The 20,755-nt window shown below is 42.7% G+C and overlaps 1 protein-coding gene across 1 annotated transcript in view; it reads left to right on the forward strand.

The window, feature by feature from the left end:
* LOC130384483 (NACHT, LRR and PYD domains-containing protein 12-like) overlaps window positions 1-20,755 on the forward strand; it is an 82,908-nt gene that overhangs the window by 25,005 nt on the left and 37,148 nt on the right. The window contains exons 2-9 of the mRNA XM_056592697.1: window positions 416-512; window positions 625-741; window positions 1,026-1,142; window positions 2,486-2,658; window positions 3,208-5,056; window positions 5,536-5,709; window positions 6,070-6,243; window positions 6,604-6,777. Of these exons, the coding sequence (XP_056448672.1) occupies window positions 430-512; window positions 625-741; window positions 1,026-1,142; window positions 2,486-2,658; window positions 3,208-5,056; window positions 5,536-5,709; window positions 6,070-6,243; window positions 6,604-6,777 (2,861 nt within the window). The 5' untranslated portion in view covers window positions 416-429. The remainder of the gene's footprint in view (window positions 1-415; window positions 513-624; window positions 742-1,025; window positions 1,143-2,485; window positions 2,659-3,207; window positions 5,057-5,535; window positions 5,710-6,069; window positions 6,244-6,603; window positions 6,778-20,755) is intronic.

Raw genomic sequence — 20,755 nt, forward strand, 5'->3', positions numbered from 1 at the left:
GACGGAGCAAAGGTTTGATGAAGTCCCTATGAAGCTATGATCCACCAGATCTCAGTCACAATGTTGGAGGTTAAAACAGTGGAACTAAAGTGACTTCAAGGCTATAATGTTTTGCTGACCAAGTCCTTCTAGTATAGTCCTTCTGCAAGAGAATACACCGTTTTAAAACATAACCAGACTGTTTACCACTTCAAGTGAATTAACCTATCTTATCCCTAGTCAGATCCATATGTATATATATGTAAGGTTTGCCTCACACACATTTTTCTTTTCCCTCTAGGCTAAGCCCCTGATGTTTCACACCCTAGAAACGCCCCTGCTTCTTACTATGTTTGTTTCTCTTCTCTAAATTAATTTCCTGTCTGGTACTCAAATACAATCCAGAGAAACAGTATGTAGTTGTGTTTGTGTCCAGGTCTCCAGTCTACTATGGATGAGGAGAGAGAGGAGGGGGGTCCTATCTCTAAGACCACTCTGTCTGGGGAACATGGCCGCCGGAGCAAAGCTAAGAGGTAAGAAGAGGATCTCTCTGTCTGTGACTGTTGACCATCTCAGAGCTAAGCAGTGATATATCATGACTCCATCATTAGTCTGAGTAACAGCTGTGTGTGTGTTGTGTTGAAGCCTAGAGCAGCAGGAGAGAGCAGACTCCCCTGGACCCAGCTGTGTCTCCATGAAGAGTGACCGGTCTATGGGTTTTCCTCTTAACTTTAAAGATGGACGCCCCTCCATAGAGGAGAGGTAGGAGTTTCTAACAGACGATGAAAACAGACCAGTTAATTGTTATCAGACTCCACCGATACTGATGCTTACAAGTTAGGAAAAATATTCTCTCTCTCTCTCTCTCTCTCTCTCTCTCTCTCTCTCTCTCTCTCTCTCTCTCTCTCTCTCTCTCTCTCTCTCTCTCTCTCTCTCTCTCTCTCTCTCTCTCTCTCTTCCAATATCCATACTTCCATCAGTACACTTATTGAGAAGGACGCCCCACCGGAGAGGAGAGTAACAGCTGTGTGTGTGTTGTGTTGAAGCCTAGAGCAGCAGGAGAGAGCAGACTCCCCTGGACCCAGCTGTGTCTCCATGAAGAGTGACCGGTCTATGGGTTTTCCTCTTAACTTTAAAGATGGACGCCCCTCAATAGAGGAGAGGTAGGAGTTTCTAACAGACGATGAAAACAGACCAGTTAAATGTTATCAGACTCTACCGATACTGATGCTTAAAAGTTAGGAAAAATATTCTCTGTCTGTCTGTCTGTCTGTCTGTCTGTCTGTCTGTCTGTCTGTCTGTCTGTCTGTCTGTCTGTCTGTCTGTCTGTCTGTCTGTCTGTCCCAATATCCATACTTCCATGAGTACATTTAAACCTAGTATACTATCCGCACTCACTAAGTGCGCTAATTGTCAGATGTCAGTGTTGTTCCAAATCGAATGCTCCTTGGTGCACTAACCGGAAATTACGATCACGAGTGCAGCCGCGGCTCCTCCCCCGCAATAAACATCCCGCTTTGAACGGTAAACTCCTTACGCCTAGCAGCTATAAAAAGGTATCAAACCTGATGACTATTAATGCAGGCTATGTGGAAAATGCGCATGGACATATTATAGAATGGACACTGGATTCCAAAATGGCACCCATTCATTCCTATGTAAACTGCTCAATGGCGCAGGACAACATCAAGGAGGGATATGCTTCCGCATCCTGCTAGACTAGCCACGCCCTAGTTAATGACGTACCGGATGCAGAAATATTCTTGTTTTTTAGCATTGTTAGCATTGTAGCATCATAAGCGAGAGGTCTGAGCGATCGCAGTCGCATTGTTTACCGACCATGGAAGTATTAGTTAACTTCATAAATATGAAAGATTGCTCCATATAATATAAAATAGCAACAACTTAGTAAATGTACGTTGGCCTAGAAAGCAATACAGTTAAATTTTATTGCTTAAGAAACAGATTCCATCCAACTATTTACGAAAAATGTACTCATTACAGTATCATTTTTATAAAATTGTTAATAGCCTAATAAACATTTCAGTTGTGTTAGTATTGATTTTTAATTTGCTTGTTTAGCTATGTATGACAGTTAACAATGTTGGTGTAGGCCTATTACAATTATTAATGTGGGTAGGCTACTCCAACCTCGTTGCTGATCGATATGTAACCATTTATTTGTATATTAATTATTGATTCCATTTTTCATAAATATTTGGATGGAATCTGTTTCTTAAGCAATAAAATTGAACTGTATTGCTTTCTAGGCCAACGTACATTTACTAAGTTGTTGCTATTATATATTATATGGAGCAATCTTTCATATTTATGAAGTTAACTAATACTTCCATGGTCGGTAAACAATGCGACTGCGATCGCTCAGACCTCTCGCTTATGATGCTACAATGCTAACAATGCTAAAAACAAGAATATTTGTTTTTAATATGTCAAGTACGGATAGTATGGATATTGGAGTTAAAGTTGTGTGTGTGTTGTGTTGAAGCCCAGAGCAGCAGGAGAGAGCAGACTCCCCTGGACCCAGCTGTGTCTCCATGAAGAGGTGGATGGGTAAGAACAAGGAGCAGAGGAGGCGCGCCATAGAGGGAGTGGTGGACATCACAAAGCTCTGCCTGATGGAGATGAACCAGGAGAAACTGGCCGGCACACTGGGGGAAAGTAAGAGACTCTTATTTTGTAAATTCGTATTTTGAAGAGCAGTATCAAATTCATGATTTGCACTGTTCAGACTAAATTACACAATGTGGGATTTCTACATTTCTAACTTTTCAATATATTTTCTCTTGGGGGATAAATGGTTTGATCCAGGTATGTAGGGTTATAGTAGGGTTATCAGGTTAAATGGTTTGATCCAGATATGTAGGGTTATTGTGGGTCTATCAGGTTAAAGAATGTTAAACATTAAATTGCAAATAAACCGAATAACTCAGTGGAAGAGATGCAGCACTATCTTGTTAAATCAGCATATCAAGTCACTTTCCACTGATTCACTATCAATATTATTATTATCTACAGATCAATCATATTGATTTGAAAATAACAAAAACAATTCTAAATAAATGATCCAGTCCTTGTCAAAACCAGCTTCTGTAACCACTGATGAAGCCACTAAATATCATGAAGTTGATCATTTTAGATTAAATATTGACATGCTTCCACTGATGTCACCATCCACTATCTGATGCCTTCTGTTGTTTCCTCATTTAGGATCTGCTGCTGTCGAGTGCCAACACAAAATTAAGTCTCTTTTGAAGAAGAAATTCAAGTGTGTGTCTGAGGGAATCGCTAAAGCAGGACAGCCAACAGGCCTGAATGACTTCTACATAGATCTCCTCATCACAGAGAGAGGCAGTGGAGAGGTCAACAAGGAACATGAGGTCAGACTGATTGAAACAGCTTCCAGGAGACTGGCCAAGGAGGAAACACCAATAAAATGTGAAGACATTTTTAAACCCTTACCTGGACGAGATCAACCAATCAGAACAATTATGACAACTGGAGTGGCCGGCATTGGTAAAACCGTTTTAACAAACAAGTTCACTCTTGACTGGGCTGAAGACAAAGCCAACAACGACATACACTTTACATTTCTCTTAACTTTCAGAGAGCTGAATTTACTGAAAGGGACAGAGTTTAGCTTGGTGGAACTTCTCCATCACTTCTTTATTGAGACCAAAGAAGCAGGAATCTGCAGATTTGACCTGTTCCAAGTTGTCTTCATCTTGGATGGTCTGGATGAGTCTCGACTTCCTCTGGACTTCCAGAGCAACAAGACATGGACTGATGTCACAAAGCTGACCTCAGTGGACGTTCTGCTGACAAATCTCATCAGGGGCAACCTGCTTCCCTCCGCTCGCATCTGGATAACCACACGCCCTGCAGCAGCCAATCAGATCCCTGCTGAGTGTGTTGACATGGTGACGGAGGTGAGAGGGTTCACCGATCAACAGAAGGAGGAGTACTTCAGGAAGAGATTCAGAGAGGAGAAGCTGGCCAGCACAATCATCTCCCACGTCAAGAAATTAAGAAACCTCCACATCATGTGTCACATCCCAGTCTTCTGTTGGATCACTGCTACAGTTCTGGAGGACATCTTGAAAACATCTAAGAGAGACGAAGAGGTGCCCAAGACTGTGACTCAGATGTACAGCCACTTCCTGAGGGTTCAGTCCATACAGGGGGGCAGGAAGTATCATGGGAGAGCTGAAACAGATTCACACTGGAGTTCAGAGAACAGGGAGATAATTGTTTCTCTGGGAAAACTGGCATTTAACCAGCTGGAGAAAGGCAACCTGATCTTCTACGAGGAAGACCTGGCAGAGTGTGACATCAATATAAAATCAGCTTCAGAGTACACAGGAGTGTTCACCCAGATCTTTAAAGAGGAGTGTGGGCTGTACCAGGAAAGGGTGTTTTGCTTTATCCATCTGAGCATCCAGGAGTTTCTGGCTGCCCTTTATATCTTTCTGTCCTTCATCAACACGGGTGTCAATCTGCTCTCAGAAGAAGCACCAACCTCTGGTGAAGATAAACTCCTCCACTTCTACCAGCATGCTGTGAAGAAGGCCTTACAGAATGAGAACGGACACCTGGACTTGTTCCTCCGCTTCCTCCTGGGCCTCTCTCTTGAGACCAATCAGATTATCCTACGAGGTCTGCTGGGACGGAAAAAAAGAAGGTCACTGATCACTCGGATTAAAAAAGTTCTGCTGGGACAGACAGAAACTAGCTCACTGACCAATAAGGAAACTTGCATCACATTAGTGTCTTACATCAAGGAGAAGATATATGGAGATCTCTCTCCAGATCAAAGCATCAACCTGTTCCACTGTCTAAATGAGCTGAACGATCTTTCTCTAGTGAATAAGATCCAGCAGTACCTGAAATCAGGAAGTCTCTCAAGAAAATCTCTCTCCCCTGCTCAGTGGTCAGCTCTGGTCTTCATCCTACTGACATCAGAAGAGGAGCTGGACGTGTTTGACCTGAAGAAATACTCTGCTTCAGAGGAGGGTCTTCTGAGGCTGCTGCCAGTAGTCAAAGCCTCCAAAACATCTCTGTAGGTTCACTAATAACATTTATTACGATACACATAACACGATATGCATGAATTAGGAATATAAAGTTAAAATAATATGCAAAAGATCCCTGTAGGTTCATAACTGCTTTATATTATATCAATATTATATTATATAACAACATGTATTACTATTCTACGCCAAACAGAATAAACATACTAGTAGAATATAAAAGATACAATAACATATAAAACATCTTGCAGGTGTACTATTATGGTATAATGAATTTCCGTACACACAGAATACTAGAATATAGAAGTATTATTCATTTAAGAATATATTTTGAAAACACAATTAAACATTTATTCCACAATTTACATCAATACAAAATTAACATTTATACATCTAATGATTAAATGAATATTATTGTAACTAGTAAAATTCCTTCATTTTGTAACAAGTTGAAGATTTATGTTAGTTTACTCACAGTTCCTAACATGTTCTGTTTATTGTTGTGAAGGTTAAATGGCTGTGAGCTGTCAGAGAGATGCTGTGAAGATCTGGCCTCAGTTCTCAGCTCCAACTCCTCTAGTCTGAGAGAGCTGGACCTGAGTAGCAATGATCTGCAGGATTCAGGAGTGAGGCTACTCTCTGCTGGACTTGGGAGTCCACACTGTACACTGGAAACTCTCAGGTCAGTCATCAGCCTCTTCTTCAAACAGGTTATTCTATACTCCAGTAAGTGCTGCTCATGTCCGTTGCATTTCTGTTATGCGCTCAGAAATTTGTTTCATTATTGACTGGGGTTTCCACATTATTGCTATGGGTTTAATTACAACTAGAGGTTGAGCGCGTGCAACACGTGAGCGAAAACTTTAGTTATTATGATGATAACTTTTTTCATAATCAAACATCTATTTGACATCCATCTCTCGATACATAAAGAACCAGCTTATTCATACAATTTAGTACTTCATGTATGTAAAAAGACTGGTAACAATTCTCTTAACATTTAATCACAGTACCTAATATGTTCCTGTTTATTGGTGTGAAGGCTAAATGGCTGTGAGCTTTCAGAGAGATGCTGTGAAGCTCTGGCCTCAGTTCTCAGCTCCAACTCCTCTAGTCTGAGAGAGCTGGACCTGAGTACCAATGATCTGCAGGATTCAGGAGTGAAGCTGCTCTTTGCTGGACTGGGGAGTCCACACTGTACACTGGAAACTCTCAGGTCAGTTATCAGCCTCTTCTTCAAACAGGTTATTCTAGACTCCAGTAAGTGCTGCTCATGTCCGATGCATTTCTGTTATGTGCTCAGAACTTTGTTACATTATTGACTGGGGTTTCCACATTATTGCTATGGGTTTAATTACAACTAGAGGTTGAGCGCGTGCAACGCGTGCGCGAAAACTCTAGTTATTATAATGATGACTTTTTTCATAATTTAACATCTATTTGACATCCATCTCTTAATATTTAAAGAACCAGCTTATTCATACAATTTACTATTTCATGTATGTAAAAAGACTGGTAACAATTCTCATAACAATTAATGACAATACCTAACATGTTCCTGTATATTGGTGCGTAGGTTAAATGGCTGTAAGCTGTCAGAGAGATGCTGTGAAGCTCTGGCCTCAGTTCTCAGCTCCAGCTCCTCTAGTCTGAGAGAGTTGGACCTGAGTACCAATGATCTGCAGGATTCAGGAGTGAAGCTGCTCTCTGCTGGACTGGGGAGTCCACACTGTACCCTGGAAACTCTCAGGTGAGTTATCAGCCTCTTCTTCAAACAGGTTATTCTAGACTCCAGTAAGTGCTGCTCATGTCCGATGCATTTCTGTTAATCTTTTTCCCTGCTGACAAAACACTCACTGGTTCTACACAATGTAAGAACCAGTGAAGAAACTGTCTTAGCCTACCAAACACAGCAGACTTCTCCTGACTCTAACCGAATAATATCTCATCTGAGTTGTAGCTATTGAGGAAGGAGCATTTGTTTAAGATCCTGTTTCATATCCAAGTGAAGGCAGTTCTGCTGTCTTGGGATGATGTCATCACCCCACTTACTCTTCCTTTTCTCGGACAGGGTGACAGCTTTGTCTCAATAAAGTATCAATGAAGCTTTACTTGTCCTCCATATGGAATGAAAACACTTTATAAATGTGGTTACTTTAGATGGTGTGTGTGTGTGTGTGTATGTGTGTGTGTGTGTGTGTGTGTGTGTGTGTGTGTGTGTGTGTGTGTGTGTGTGTGTGTGTGTGTGTGTGTGTGTGTGTGTGTGTGTGTGTGTGTGTGTGTGTGTGTGTGTGTGTGTGTGTGTGTAGGTTGTCTGGCTGCCTAGTCACACAGGAAGGCTGTGCTTCTCTGGCCTCAGCTCTGAGCTCCAACCCCTCCCATCTGAGAGAGCTGGAGCTGAGCTACAATCACCCAGGAGACTCAGGAGCTGCGCTGCTCTCTGCTGGACTGGAGGATCCACGCTGGAGACTGGATACTCTCAGGTATGGAGAGGACAGTTCACCACTCAGGGACAAAGTCTCCTACAAGGATTCAACCCGCTGCTAGATGAAGTGGTTTGAAAAGGCAGCTGTAATTCATGTTGGGTACAAAGTGATGAGACAGCAGATGATGAAGGTGAATGTTTCAACATGCTGCTCTCACTTTGTTCCCCCCCCCAGTGTGGAGCACGGTGGAGTGTGGAGGCTGAAACCAGTTCCAAAGATGTGTAAGTGTCTTTTTAGTTTATGTATATACACATTTATGCACGCACGCACGCACGCACGCACGCACGCACACACACACGCACACGCACACGCACACACATACAAGTTTTGACAGTTAATTTCCAGCCTGTCTGTGTGTATATGATGATATATATATAATGATTCATATTAGGGTTGCCGCGGTATACGGTATTACCGATGTTACCGGTGTTGAGGCCAACACCGTTTACTCGGTGTTGCACACCGGCAACACCGAGTATTATTATTTATTTTTTTTAGTAATAAAAAACAAATTCAGTAAAAATGAATAATATAATTATAATTAAGAAAATTAAAATGTGTAGAATAGGCCACGGTTCTGCTCTGTGCGGGTGAATTGTCGCGCCGAGAATTGACGTGCTTCCTTACAAGACCGGTAACCATAGCAACGCCGGTAAACAAACCCCGCGGAGCCAAATCCCTACGTGAGCTCCCCGCGCTACGGCCATCCGGAGGCGCACAGAGCTTTTAGCCGTGATATTATGATATATATTACCCTATTATATATAGAACGTTATAAGGCGACGAGAATTGGCGCGCTGCCAGCCGCTGTCACCGAGTGTGAGAGGAGAGTTGACGGAGAAGATGGCGGTTGACCTATAGTTTCAAAGTTAATACCGTTTATACCGGTAATACCGGTGTTGACACGAGCGTATTACTCGGTGTGAAAATGTCCACACCGCGGCAACCCTAATTCATATATGTAACGATACGTTGTCCCTTTGAAGGTTAATTGCAATGTGTGTGTATTGGGAAATCCAAAAGTTTAATATCTTGGAAGATATTACTGCAGCATTCTTCAAGGAAGGGAGTCCAATCCAGATCGCTTAACTTACTTTATTTGTTAAAGTATTTCGGTATGGTAACTATGGAGCAAAAGGAGGGGAAGCGTGTCTTACACGTGCTGAGCGACTCCCAGCTGACCAAAGCTATAACCCTTTGTCTGGTAGCCGAGAGTTTCTGGTTTGTTTACTGGCTCTGTTGTCTGTTTTGTTCAAAATCCACGCGGCCCACAGCAGTGGGCGGAGCCGGCGTGACGTATTAGCCTCGGCCTCCTCACTTGTCTGAGGTGCTGCCTTCTGTGGATGGAGCAGCTATTGCAGCCTTTAGTAAGGTCCTGCTCCCCTTGTGGCTATGTATAGTATTTACGGCTTATATGTTTGGTCCTGCTTCCTAGTGGTTCTGTGAGGGTAATACAGCTTGTGTGTTTTAATCTGCTTCCTAGTGGTTCTGTGAGGGTAATACAGCTTGTGTGTTTGAATCTGCTTCCTAGTGGTTCTGTGAGGGTAATACAGCTTGTGTGTTTGAATCTGCTTCCTAGTGTTTCTGTGAGGGTAATACAGCTTGTGTGTTTGAATCTGCTTCCTAGAGGCTATGTGGAGGCAGCTTATGTTCTTAAAATACGTAACATTACAAATATTTTTTTACATTTTTCGTGTGAATAATAAGCTCATCATGCCGAAAATGTATGCATAATATCTTTATGTAGTGTAATTATTGAGGGGGTATATGCACTTTATACATTTGTCCTCGTTTCAATGTTTTGGTTGGGACTACCACTCACACACACATGGGATTTCCAATAAATTTTAACTTTAATTAAACACAATGTGTACTATTGCTTAGAAAATCAACAGCACATGATTCTCCTATAGTTCCCATCTTATGATATTTTAATGTCTTTATATGTTAATGTTTGAAGAAGAGAGAGCGATCAAAAAAAAGAGTCTGAGAGAGAATAAAAAGAAGAAGAATGCAGGAGAACAGTACTAGTGATGATGATGATGATGATGATGATGATGATGATGATGATGATGATGATGATGATGATGATGATGATGAAGAATGGTTCAGCAGCTCATCATGTCTTGTTCTCCCTCAGATGCCTGTGAACTCACACTGGACCCCAACACGGCCCACAGAGAACTCTCTCTGTCTGAGGGCAACAGGAAGGTGACGGTGGTTGGAGAGGACCAGTCGTATCCGGATCACCCAGAGAGATTTGACTCCTGGTCCCAGGTGTTGGGTAGAGAGGCTCTGACTGGCCGCTGTTACTGGGAGGTAGAGTGGAAAGGAGATGTTGAGATAGGAGTGACATACAGAGGGATCACAAGGAGAGGAGAGGGTCGTGACAGCCTGCTTGGACGGAACAACAAGTCCTGGGTTCTTTATTGTGAGGATGATGGTTACTATGCCCGGTACAACGGTAGAGGAACAGCCATCCCTTTCCCCCCCGCTGGCTCCACCAGAGTAGGAGTGTATCTGGACCGGCGTGCTGGCTCTCTGTCCTTCTACAGAGTGTCCCCAGGTGGAGGAGGGTCTTCAGACACACTGACACACCTCCACACCTTCTGTTCCTCCTTCACCCAGGAGGACCTCCTCCCTGGGTTTAGGGTATGGGGGGCTCAGCGGGGTGACTCAGTGTCTCTGTGTCGGGTTTAGGGTGGGGTTAGGGTGGGGGTCCTCCTCAGTATCTCTGTGTGGGCTGTAGAAAAAAACAACATACAGACGGGCGGGCGGGTGGGCGGGCAGGCACACACACACACACACACACACACACACACACACACACACACACACACACACACACACACACACACACACACACACACACACACACACACACACACACACACACACAGACACACACACACACACTGCTTTTGTGTTAGAGGATGAATGGCTTCGGATGAAGGGCCTTTGGAAGCCTGAGAGGATGGATGACTCAGTAGTCACGTTTCCATCTAAAGGTGAAGCGAATCTTTAGAAAGTTCGCAAAAAAGAAATTCGAATTAGATGTGTTTCCATCAAGTGGTTTGAGCGGAAAACTACACACATTCCAGGGCTTGTCGTATCCTTTTGATGACATGCTCTCTCTTGATATATAGTGGAATTGCGTTGTTGTTTTCCATCTAAAATAGCTGTAATGTTTTTTTCTTCGATGAAAGCAAGGAATCGTTTTACCTCTTCAGCGGTCCACACGTATCTATTTTTCACATTGGCCATCTGTTCCATGGACGTATTAAAAGGATACATTGTACATATTTATAATACAAAATTCATCCCAGCCTTTATACCACAGATACTCTAGGGCCTATAGCATATAACCATGTTCTCTGATTACAGTTTAATTATTTTTTTACAATTTAGCAGCTCTCGTTTTGAAGAATAATCACCGCACCGTTTGTTTCAATGGGAATCGCGACGGTCTATAATTTCAACGTAAAGTGTACATATTTATAACTTGAAATTTGCCCCAGCCTTCACACCACAGATACTCTAGGGTCTATAGCATCTAACCGCATTTTTCTGATTACAGTTTAATGCATTTTTCACAATTTACCAGCTCTCGTTTCAATGTTCGCTATGTCACAGCTGTTTCGGAAAGTGTGTTTCCATCTCCCATTTTGCACATGTAATCTCTTTCGCATAAATCAAAAACCACCTCTAGCGAACGGAAAAACATTTTTGTGAATTAGTTTCCCTCTCTCTATCCCTCTCTTTCTCTCTCTCTTCTTTCCCTCTGTCTGTCTGTCTGTCTGTCTGTCTGTCTGTCTGTCTGTCTGTCTGTCTGTCTGTCTGTCTGTCTGTCTGTCTGTCTGTCTGTCTGTCTGTCTCTCTGTCTCTCTCTCTCTCTCTCTCTCTCTCTCTCTCTCTCTCTCTCTCTCTCTCTCTCTCTCTCTCTCTCTCTCTCTCTCTCTCATAATATCATAATAACAAAGACGTTTATGGGATAATGTTGCATGTTGTAAATTACTTTAAACTGAATCTTGATTTTTTGTGTTCTGTTTGGAACCAAACGGCGGCAGAATATTTTCAGCAGTGATGGGAATAACGGCGTTATAAATAACGGTGTAACTAACGGCATTACTTTTTTCAGTAATGAGTAATCTAACGGATTACTCTTCCCATCATTATAACGCAGTCTTTTCATCAGACCCACTAGATCTCGCTCTCTCTCTTTACTGGTCTTCCTTGGTTAGAGGGTGGGTACGAGACAATCGCATTAATGATAACGATTGGCTGAGGTAGAGTAACATGTCTCGGTAAGCCAATCAGAGGTAGAGTTGGGCGGGTGTTTAAACACATTCGAAAAGCACGCTCAGTCAGACAGACAACGACACAAGTGAGTCAACTGAAACAGGAATGGCGAGCCCAAATAATCCTAAAACAGCCTTCTTTAAATGGAAGTATAGTGTAGCCATTACTTTTCCCTCCAAGAAATTAAAGGAACGAGTGCAATCGTGAAATGCACATTATGCCACGTCGGTGTCAAGTAATTCAAACATCGATCAATGTTTCATACTTCCGTGCATGAACATGCACGGAAGTATGCAACGAACATTAACGGAACTGTATTGTGAGTTCCGTTAAAGAGGGGAGGGGGTGGACGTGGGGTCCAAATTATTTGAAAATTTTGATCATTTAAAAAAATTTACTTTCCACAGTACTAGTTACTTTTCTAATTTGTAATGGAGTAACTACTTTAGTTGCTTTTTGGGAGAAGTAACTAGTAACTGCAACTAATTACTTTCTTATAGTAATTTGCCCAACACTGATGTTCAGTTATTAAAGATATGTGCACACCTGTTGATGATTTGTAATGTCTGCTGCTTTTATTGTTTCAGTCCTTGTGTTTATTGTGTACATGTAAGGGACTATTTTTCTGTTGTTTTCGTTAATGAAGCATAATTGTAATAAACAACTCAGTGGATCCAACTGAATGTTCTCGTGTTTTCAGCCGATGATCATTCTCGTTTTATTAGTAATTAATGCTTACCTAAGTGGCTTAATAATAATAATAATAATAATAATAATAATAATAATAATAATAATAATAATATATGAATCAGAAATTATAAATAAAACAAATGTTTTTCCGATAATATACTCGGACCTCCTCCCTCTCTCCCCGTCTCTCTCTCTCTCTCTCTCTCTCTCTCTCTCACTCTCTCTCTCTCTCCGTCTCTCTCTCTCTCTCTCTCTCTCCCCCCTGCTCCCAATCCCCCCTTCTCCCTCTCCCCCCGTCTCCCTCTCTCCCCCATCTCCCTCTTTCCCCCCTCTCCCCCCCCCCCCCCCCCGTCTCCCTCTCACCCATCATCAATTAATCACTGGTGTGATCAATTTAAAACACTTCCATCAAAATACTATTTACAAATGTTTTGGCTTCATGAGGCCATGTTACATATTAAAATCTATAAAATTGTTTAGAAATAGCTTCCTTTTTTTAAAGTTGCAATAAGTTGCTACATACAGCATAAAGACTATTGCCATATTGTAATTAATGTATTTTCAAATTAACTACAAAAACAATGGTCATAATCAGATCCCAAAACCCTGGTTAAAAAGCCTTTTAAAGAAGCTGATTGGTTAAAGTGTCCCGCACAGCGTTCCAGGTTAAACACAGACCCCCCTGCTGCGTAGGGTCAGAGAGGAGAGCAGCGGTCACCTTGCCACAGGCCCGGCCGCGGTGTCTCCTCCAGGTGAGGGTGAACTCACAGGTGCACACCGTGCACATGGTGGCCCGCAGGTCTGGGGTCCAGACGGGGGCTTTGGAACCCAGCGGAGCCCCGATGTCTGGAACCACGTCCGGCTCCAGGAAGAAACACAACACAGGGTCGGGGTCCGTTCTGCAGAACGGAGAAAATAAAACATTTTGGGTTTTTTGCTTTGAACTTCTAGTGGGAAAATCGATCAGTCAAACAATTGTTTTAAAATGTATCCCTGCGTGTTTTCACTTGCCAATATGTCACATATCAAAATTAACCTTTGGCTGGTGGGTGAGGTGTTACTATGGAAGCAAATATGTAGCAAAATTCAAATGGCAATGCAATTTGCAATTCAATAAGTCATTACATTATGAAATTGACAATTCATTTTGCAATTTTATAATGTAATTTGTAAATACGTTATTCAAAGTGTATTTTAATATGCAAAGTGACATATGCTTCCATATGTTACTGCTGACCCTCAGAGCCGTAGAGAGCCAGTGATCCAGACCTGCTGTCGAGGAACACCACAGACACTAAACGCTAGGCTGGGCCTGCTCGTCGTCCTGGCTGAGACTGGAGACAAACCTGACCTTCTTCTTTGTGGAGTCGTCCATCGCCTTGGCGATGACCTCCAGCCAATGCTCTCTGGACGAGCTGGAGGGGGGAGCGGACGAGACGCGTTCTCAGAACAGCCAGCAGGGGGCGGCGTCGAGGCACTCACAATAACCAGCCACGTTTTGATATATTTCAGAATTAAAAGTGACATATTATACCACCAGGTGTGAGTGTGATTAGCAGTTACAAGCCGTTTTGAAAACCGGCCTCTTCTGACATCACTAGTGGGCGTGTCCACCTAGATGTATGAGGGATAGATGAGCAACGTTTTCTACAGTCCACTCGGTAGGCTGGTAGACTGATCCATCCAGCACACATGATGTCAGAAGAGACCGATTTTGAAAACGGCTGGTGGTATAATATGTCACCTTTAAGAGAATGCTAGTCAGTGTGTGTTAGTAGGCGTGTGTGTTAGTAGAAGTGTGTTTTAGGAGGTGTGTGTTAGTAGGCGTGTGTGTTAGTAGAAGTGTGTTTTAGGAGGCGTGTGTTAGTAGGCGTGTGTGTTGGTAGAATTGTGTTTTAGGAGGTGTGTGTTAGTAGGCGTGTGTGTAAGTAGGCGTGTGTGTTAGGAGGCGTGTGTGTTAGGAGGCGTGTGTTATTAGGCAAAAAAAAAAAAAAAAAAATTTTTTATTCTAAATTATTATTATATCACCAGCCCATAGTACTTCCATAGTACACCCCCCCCCCCCCCCCCCCCCGTCAACAATTGCTTTTCCCGGTCAACAATGTGCTCCTTCCACCCCCCCCCCCCCCCCCCCGTCAACAATTCAGCGCAGGGGGGCCCATCAGTAAATCTTGTCTAGGGGCCCAGGAATTGTAGCAACGGCCCTGCACACACATAAACACACACATACACACACACACAGGAAACACATGTTCATAATACAATTCAAGTATGACAATTTCCTCCCTACACTCGTGCGCAATTTCACACACACACACACACACACACACACACACACACACACACACACACACACACAGACACACACACACACGCACACACGCACGCACGCACGCACGCACGCACGCACGCACGCACGCACGCACCTACACACACACACACACACACACACACACACACACACACACACACACACAACAATATATATAACACTATTAAATTGTAACTAATGGCAATAAAGTAATAAAACAAAGGTAGCATAATATGCTGTACCGTCTCCGGCTAAAGATCCAAATTGGACCGACTGGTTCAACGGGTCTGGGGTAAAGTAATTGTGAATAAAATACCCTTATTTTCAAAAGGATGCCGGTGATTGCATTGCTTTGTGACCAACCTCTTTAAGTGCAGCTGGAATTTTCTTATGTTTCTTAGAAAACGGTCACCTGGACAACGGGACAATTTGATACGATTATCATTTGTTAAATCAATTATTTTAGCAGAATGGTGCATCGCCAAAGATCCGTCCCCTCTTCCTGTTCTCCTGGAGCTTGGTGAAGCAGTGCTCACAGACGCGAGTCGGCTGGTTCTTCAGGTACTCCAGAGAGAACTTGTTGTTGGAACATGCCTGACACACCACTTGACGACACATGATACGGAGGACTCTCAGAACCGAACGACAGAAGCCAAGCTTCCTTTTTGTTCCCACAAATTCCCTGAACCTTGAACTCCAAAACCAAGTTGGTGAAAATAATAAAATATTGGAAAAATATCCAATGTTCAATAAATAAATAATACAAACGTAAATACATTTAAAAAAAAAACTGGGATAATACTGGAGTGGTGCACATGAGCGCGTCGTTGGACTGCAGACACACACAACGATGACATCAGCAGGTCAACAAACACACACACACGCACACACTAATAAACACAATGGTACTTCTTTAGCGTTAAGTGGATGCATTTGTAGTTATTAGCTGCTGCTACTACTACTGCCATTATTGGTAACAGCAGTAGTTGTCCAGCTGCAGTAGTTGACAGATAGGCTCTGTGTGTCAGCTTGACAAAAAGACAGCTTCAAAATGGGTCGTTTATGTCCTGCCTCATGGTGCCCCCCCTCCCCCTCATGGTGCCCCCCCTCCCCCTCATGGTGCCCCCCCCCTCATTTATATTTATTAAAATAAGCCTTCTATAAAAGAGCCATACTTTCAAATAGTTATTTGGTATAGGGACCATGGCCTCTTAGGTTTTTATATTTATTTATTTATTTATTTATTTATGGCATGGGGAAAATACATTTTATAATAATAAAAATAATGGATTTCATTTATGTAGCGCTTTTCTAGACACCCAAAATACACAGCTTTACAGTGCAGGGGGGACCTCACTAACCACCACGGTGTAGCACACCTTAGAACTGCATTTAGCCTATTGGTTTATTTATAGACTTCATCGCTGTCCTACACAATTTAAAAAATAGCGAAGCTTTTGTCATTAATCCCTTCCTTCCAATAAGACCAAAAGGACTTCCACACGATTGATGATTTCAGATCCGCTGGTTCACTGAAAATCGTTTCACCGTTTTCGGTCACATGAGCGTCATCCCTGGCGAGCCGTCTCGTTGTCACCAGGACCGTGAACGCGCCTTTACCTGCTTCAGAGATGCAGGGCGCGCGCGTAAATACACGCAAACGCACACACGGATTCGCCCAATTCTAAGTTTCATTTTATGGATCCGTATCGAAACGGGATGAATTAGTTGACAATGCTGTCTTGATATCAGGCTAAAGCTTCACTCAACCCATTCGCAACCTTTGAATCGGTGCATCGATTCAGTTGGAAAGCCAAGAGGGATCTTTGGCAGTAAGAACTGTTTTGTCAGTGGACCGATGAGCCACACATGAACCAAAGTGAGTAAAGTTATGCCATTGGTATAATTTATAGCCTCATATTCCGGGCCAGCTAATGTGTATTCAGTTTAGATAAAGTTAGAGAAGAAGACCGTGCATACACATTAAATATGTTTACTAACTTTAGTAGGCCTACTCTGGGTCCCGGATATATGAACACAGAACGCATATAACCTTAGTATTCTGGGTAATATTACAATATAAGGTAACAATTGGAATAAGTTTCAAGTTTTCACGATTTCAAAATCGTTATGGTTGGTAGGCCTAGTTGAAGAGGAGGTTTGGGTACGTCTAGTGTTGGCTTGAGACCAATGGGGGGTCGGTGAGAACACAGGGGTGTCCAGTCAGAGTTACAAGTTGATAGGCTTTATTGTCCAAAGGAAAATAATAATAGTAATAATAATAATAATAATAATAATAATAATAATAATAATAATAATAATAATGATAATAATAATTGATCCGTTTTTTATAGCGCTTTTCTAAATACTCAAAGACGCTTTACAAATAAGAAAGGAATGCATACAGACAGTACAGACAATCACCAAAAGGGAAAAAATAAACAACACCACAACAACAGGCAACACATTAAGAGAGTGGGAGAGAGTGGAGGATGGCTTTCCCTCCCTCCCCAGGCCGGCTCAGCCTGTTACCTGGCCCTTCTCAGCAGGTGAGTCATCAGACACACCCTTTCTTATTAATCGTTTGAGTCCCGACAAGATTCTCTTCAATACATTAACACCTAGGGGTTTTCCAGAAAGGATTGGAATGAAGACGAGAAGGCGTAAACACTTTCCAGTTAACCTTACCAAAGTTAGAAAGTTACAATTTATTCCATGGGTGTATTCTTTGTTACCGTGATTTTGCAATTTGTCACTCGCTGTCTGGACAGGCTCTCCAAAATGTCCCTGTGGTGTATCTGTTATTTTTAATGCATACTTGATTCTGAAGATGCTGTGAACCCCCCCCCCTGGGCCACCCCTACTACATTCGTTTGGACAGCCACTGTCGAATTCCAGAGGGGCCAAGGCAGTAAAATATAACCATGAGTGAACCACTTGTGAAAGGAGGCCTGTGATGGGTAGCTGCTCTCATAGACTAATGAGAGGAGGCCTGTGATTGGTGGCTGCTCTCATAGAGTGATGAGAGGAGGCCTGTGGTTGGTGGCTGCTCAAATAGACTAATGAGAGGAGGCCTGTGATTGGTGACTGCTCTCATCAAATGAAGAGACGAGGCCTGTGATTGGAGGCTGCTCTCATAGAATGATGAGAGGAGCTTCGAGTTTCGAATCTAATCTTGTGTATTTGGAAGAGGGTCATCTATTGCATGACTGTATGAAATTCTTATGTGCTACACGGTTGTGGCTTGAGCATGGTCCGTTGCCTAAACATTTTTGCTGTAGATGCCTAATGGGGTTCATTGAAGCAGGAGAATAATGGTTTTGAAGAGGGGCTCATTGATGGTAAAGAATGAGGCCAAGAATCTGCTTCAAACAGCCCACACGGCCCGTGGTGTAGTCTATTTTATTGTAGTGGGTATACTGTGAGGATTCCCTCCCAGCCTCGTACAAACCCGTCCCGTACGTGTACGTGTGTGGCGCTTATGGGGTGTCGCACCACACTCACCAACGCAGGGGTCTACAACCCGCGGATTTAAGAGTATAACGATTATCAACAATCATGGAAAGCTGAGTAGGTTTATCAGTTTTAATAACAGTATGAACAAATTGAACACAAAATGACAAGTTGTCCTTTGTATATCTATAGTAGCAATAGCACATGCTAAACAAGGACAAAATCCACTCAAAATAATTTAATGAACTGTTTACAACCATGGCTAACCAGTGCATGAGAAGGAGATGACAGGAGACTAATGTTTCACTCTTTCAATTGCTCTAATTTGAGCTCTGAGTGTGAAATTATTGCACCTTAAAAATGACCATGAATTAGCTATACTCTCATTTGCATAGTGATTAACTTTATGAACTTCAATTGTGTATACCAACTGCATGTTGGCTGATATTTACCTAACTTTTTTTCCCTCCACTCTAACCGAGGATGCCTTTTTTAAATTCCCTAGCCTGACACCCAGTCTGAAAGGCTGGCCAGGGGTTCTCATCTAAAAGTAACAAGGAGATATACAGTGGGATTAAAACATTGTCTTCTGTTGACTACTTGTTATGTGGTTTATACATTAATATGGGAGGACTGCACACACACACGCACACACCGACGCACACGCACACACACACACACACAGACACTTTTCTGTTGTGTCTTTGCTAGTCTCCGTAGCTCTGGTAGTGGCATCTGCTGCTGCAGGGTCAATTTAAGCGTCAGCAGTAGATTTTGGGCCAGGCTTAAAACTAACTAAAACACTGAAATAGTGTAGTTTGCTTTTCATATTGTAACGTTGAATGTTATTGTAGCATATAACCGGGGACTCTTTAAGTGTTTTTTATCGTTTTATCCAGTTGTTTTAACTGTTATGCCAATTGTTTTGCGCGTTTAACTTTCAATCTGTGTGGGTTGCTTATCGCAGCGCGAGAAGGAGGGGCTCGGCCCGCCAACTAACATGGAGAGATGCAGGGGCAGCTTCGCGCTTCGTAACAGAGACAGGGCAGAGCGCGAGCGCACAGGGGGAATTTTATGAATGGTGAATGTAGGAGATAACTTCCCCTGCTAAAAGTATTTCATTGCAGTTATACCCAACCGGCATTTACGAAAAATAAACACAGAAGTGAAAGATCTGTTACAAGACGATTGATACGTATCCGTGCACATTTTTAAGTGGGTATACGCAAATCCGGGTGCGTTCCTAGTGGGTTTACGGTAGGGGTGCAACGGATCACAAAGCTCACGGTTCGGATCAGGTCACGGTTTTTGAGTCACGGGTCGGATCATTTTCGGATCAACAACAACAATAAAGATAACAAGACAAATGTGACTTTCAATAAAAAATTAGGTAATAATCCTGCTTCCTTTAAGCATGGTCAATATTTAAAAAAATTGCAATCTGAGGCATTATTCCTTCTTCTTTTTAACATGGATAGGATAGTAAATAATCCCTAACCCTGGATTTACAATTCAGGATGTCTGCATTGCCTGGGGAGAGTTTAGAGTCTACACTCTCCCCAGGCAATGCAGACATCCTTATCTTCTTTTTTTTAGTTTGGTAGCGAAATACAGTTTCTGTGGTGTTTTATTTGGCATTTTGTAAATCCATTGATTTCGGTTGGGAGACTCATTGCTCATTGCAAGGGGGGTTGGTCTGTAGTCTTTTCACTCGGTTCTAGCCCTACTGTTGATACCATAGGGTTGATACGGCGAACCGAGCGAAAAGACTACAACCAAACCTAAACACGTCCGGTTCCGGTTCCGGTTTACGTTTCAATGGGATTTACGGAACACCAAATAAAACACAACAGAAACTGTATTTCGCTACGATACTTGATGATGTTATTAATACCGGAATTGTCCTCCAAACATGCGCTGATCACGTCAACGCACAACTTCTTTTTATCAGCCGATCCACGGATCACTTGCGTCCCGAACCGTGATGGTTGATCCGTACGGATCACGGGAAACCCGTGAACCGTTGCAACACTAGTATACGGCGCATAGCTGTGTATCACGTAGACCAGGGGTGCCCAACCAGTCGATCGCGGTCTACCAGTAGATCGCCGACAGATCCCAAGTCGATCGCGAAGGGGTGAAGAAAAAAAAAAAAAAATTTTTTTATTTTTTTTTAATGAAATTAAATTTGCGCGGTAGCATATACGCGCGGTAGCGCATGTGCTGTTAACAGCAGTTGAAAGCCGTCAACAGTAGTTACACACTCCTAAACGTTGGCATGGCTGAGGGGAAACAAGCTAAGACCTACCATTTTCACCCTGAGTGGGAGGAAGATTATTGATTATCGTTGAGAAGGTGCCGTGCGCAGACGGAATGAAACCCCCATTGAAGTCCGTAGGTTCACGGACTTCAAGGTAGGTTTGCTGGTAGATCTCGGGAGGTTGGCTACTTGAAAAGTAGATCTTGGGTCAAAAAAGGTTGGGCACCCC

Source organism: Gadus chalcogrammus, chromosome 6 (genome assembly GCF_026213295.1).
Source record: "Gadus chalcogrammus isolate NIFS_2021 chromosome 6, NIFS_Gcha_1.0, whole genome shotgun sequence".
Taxonomy (NCBI): Eukaryota; Metazoa; Chordata; class Actinopteri; order Gadiformes; family Gadidae; genus Gadus; species Gadus chalcogrammus.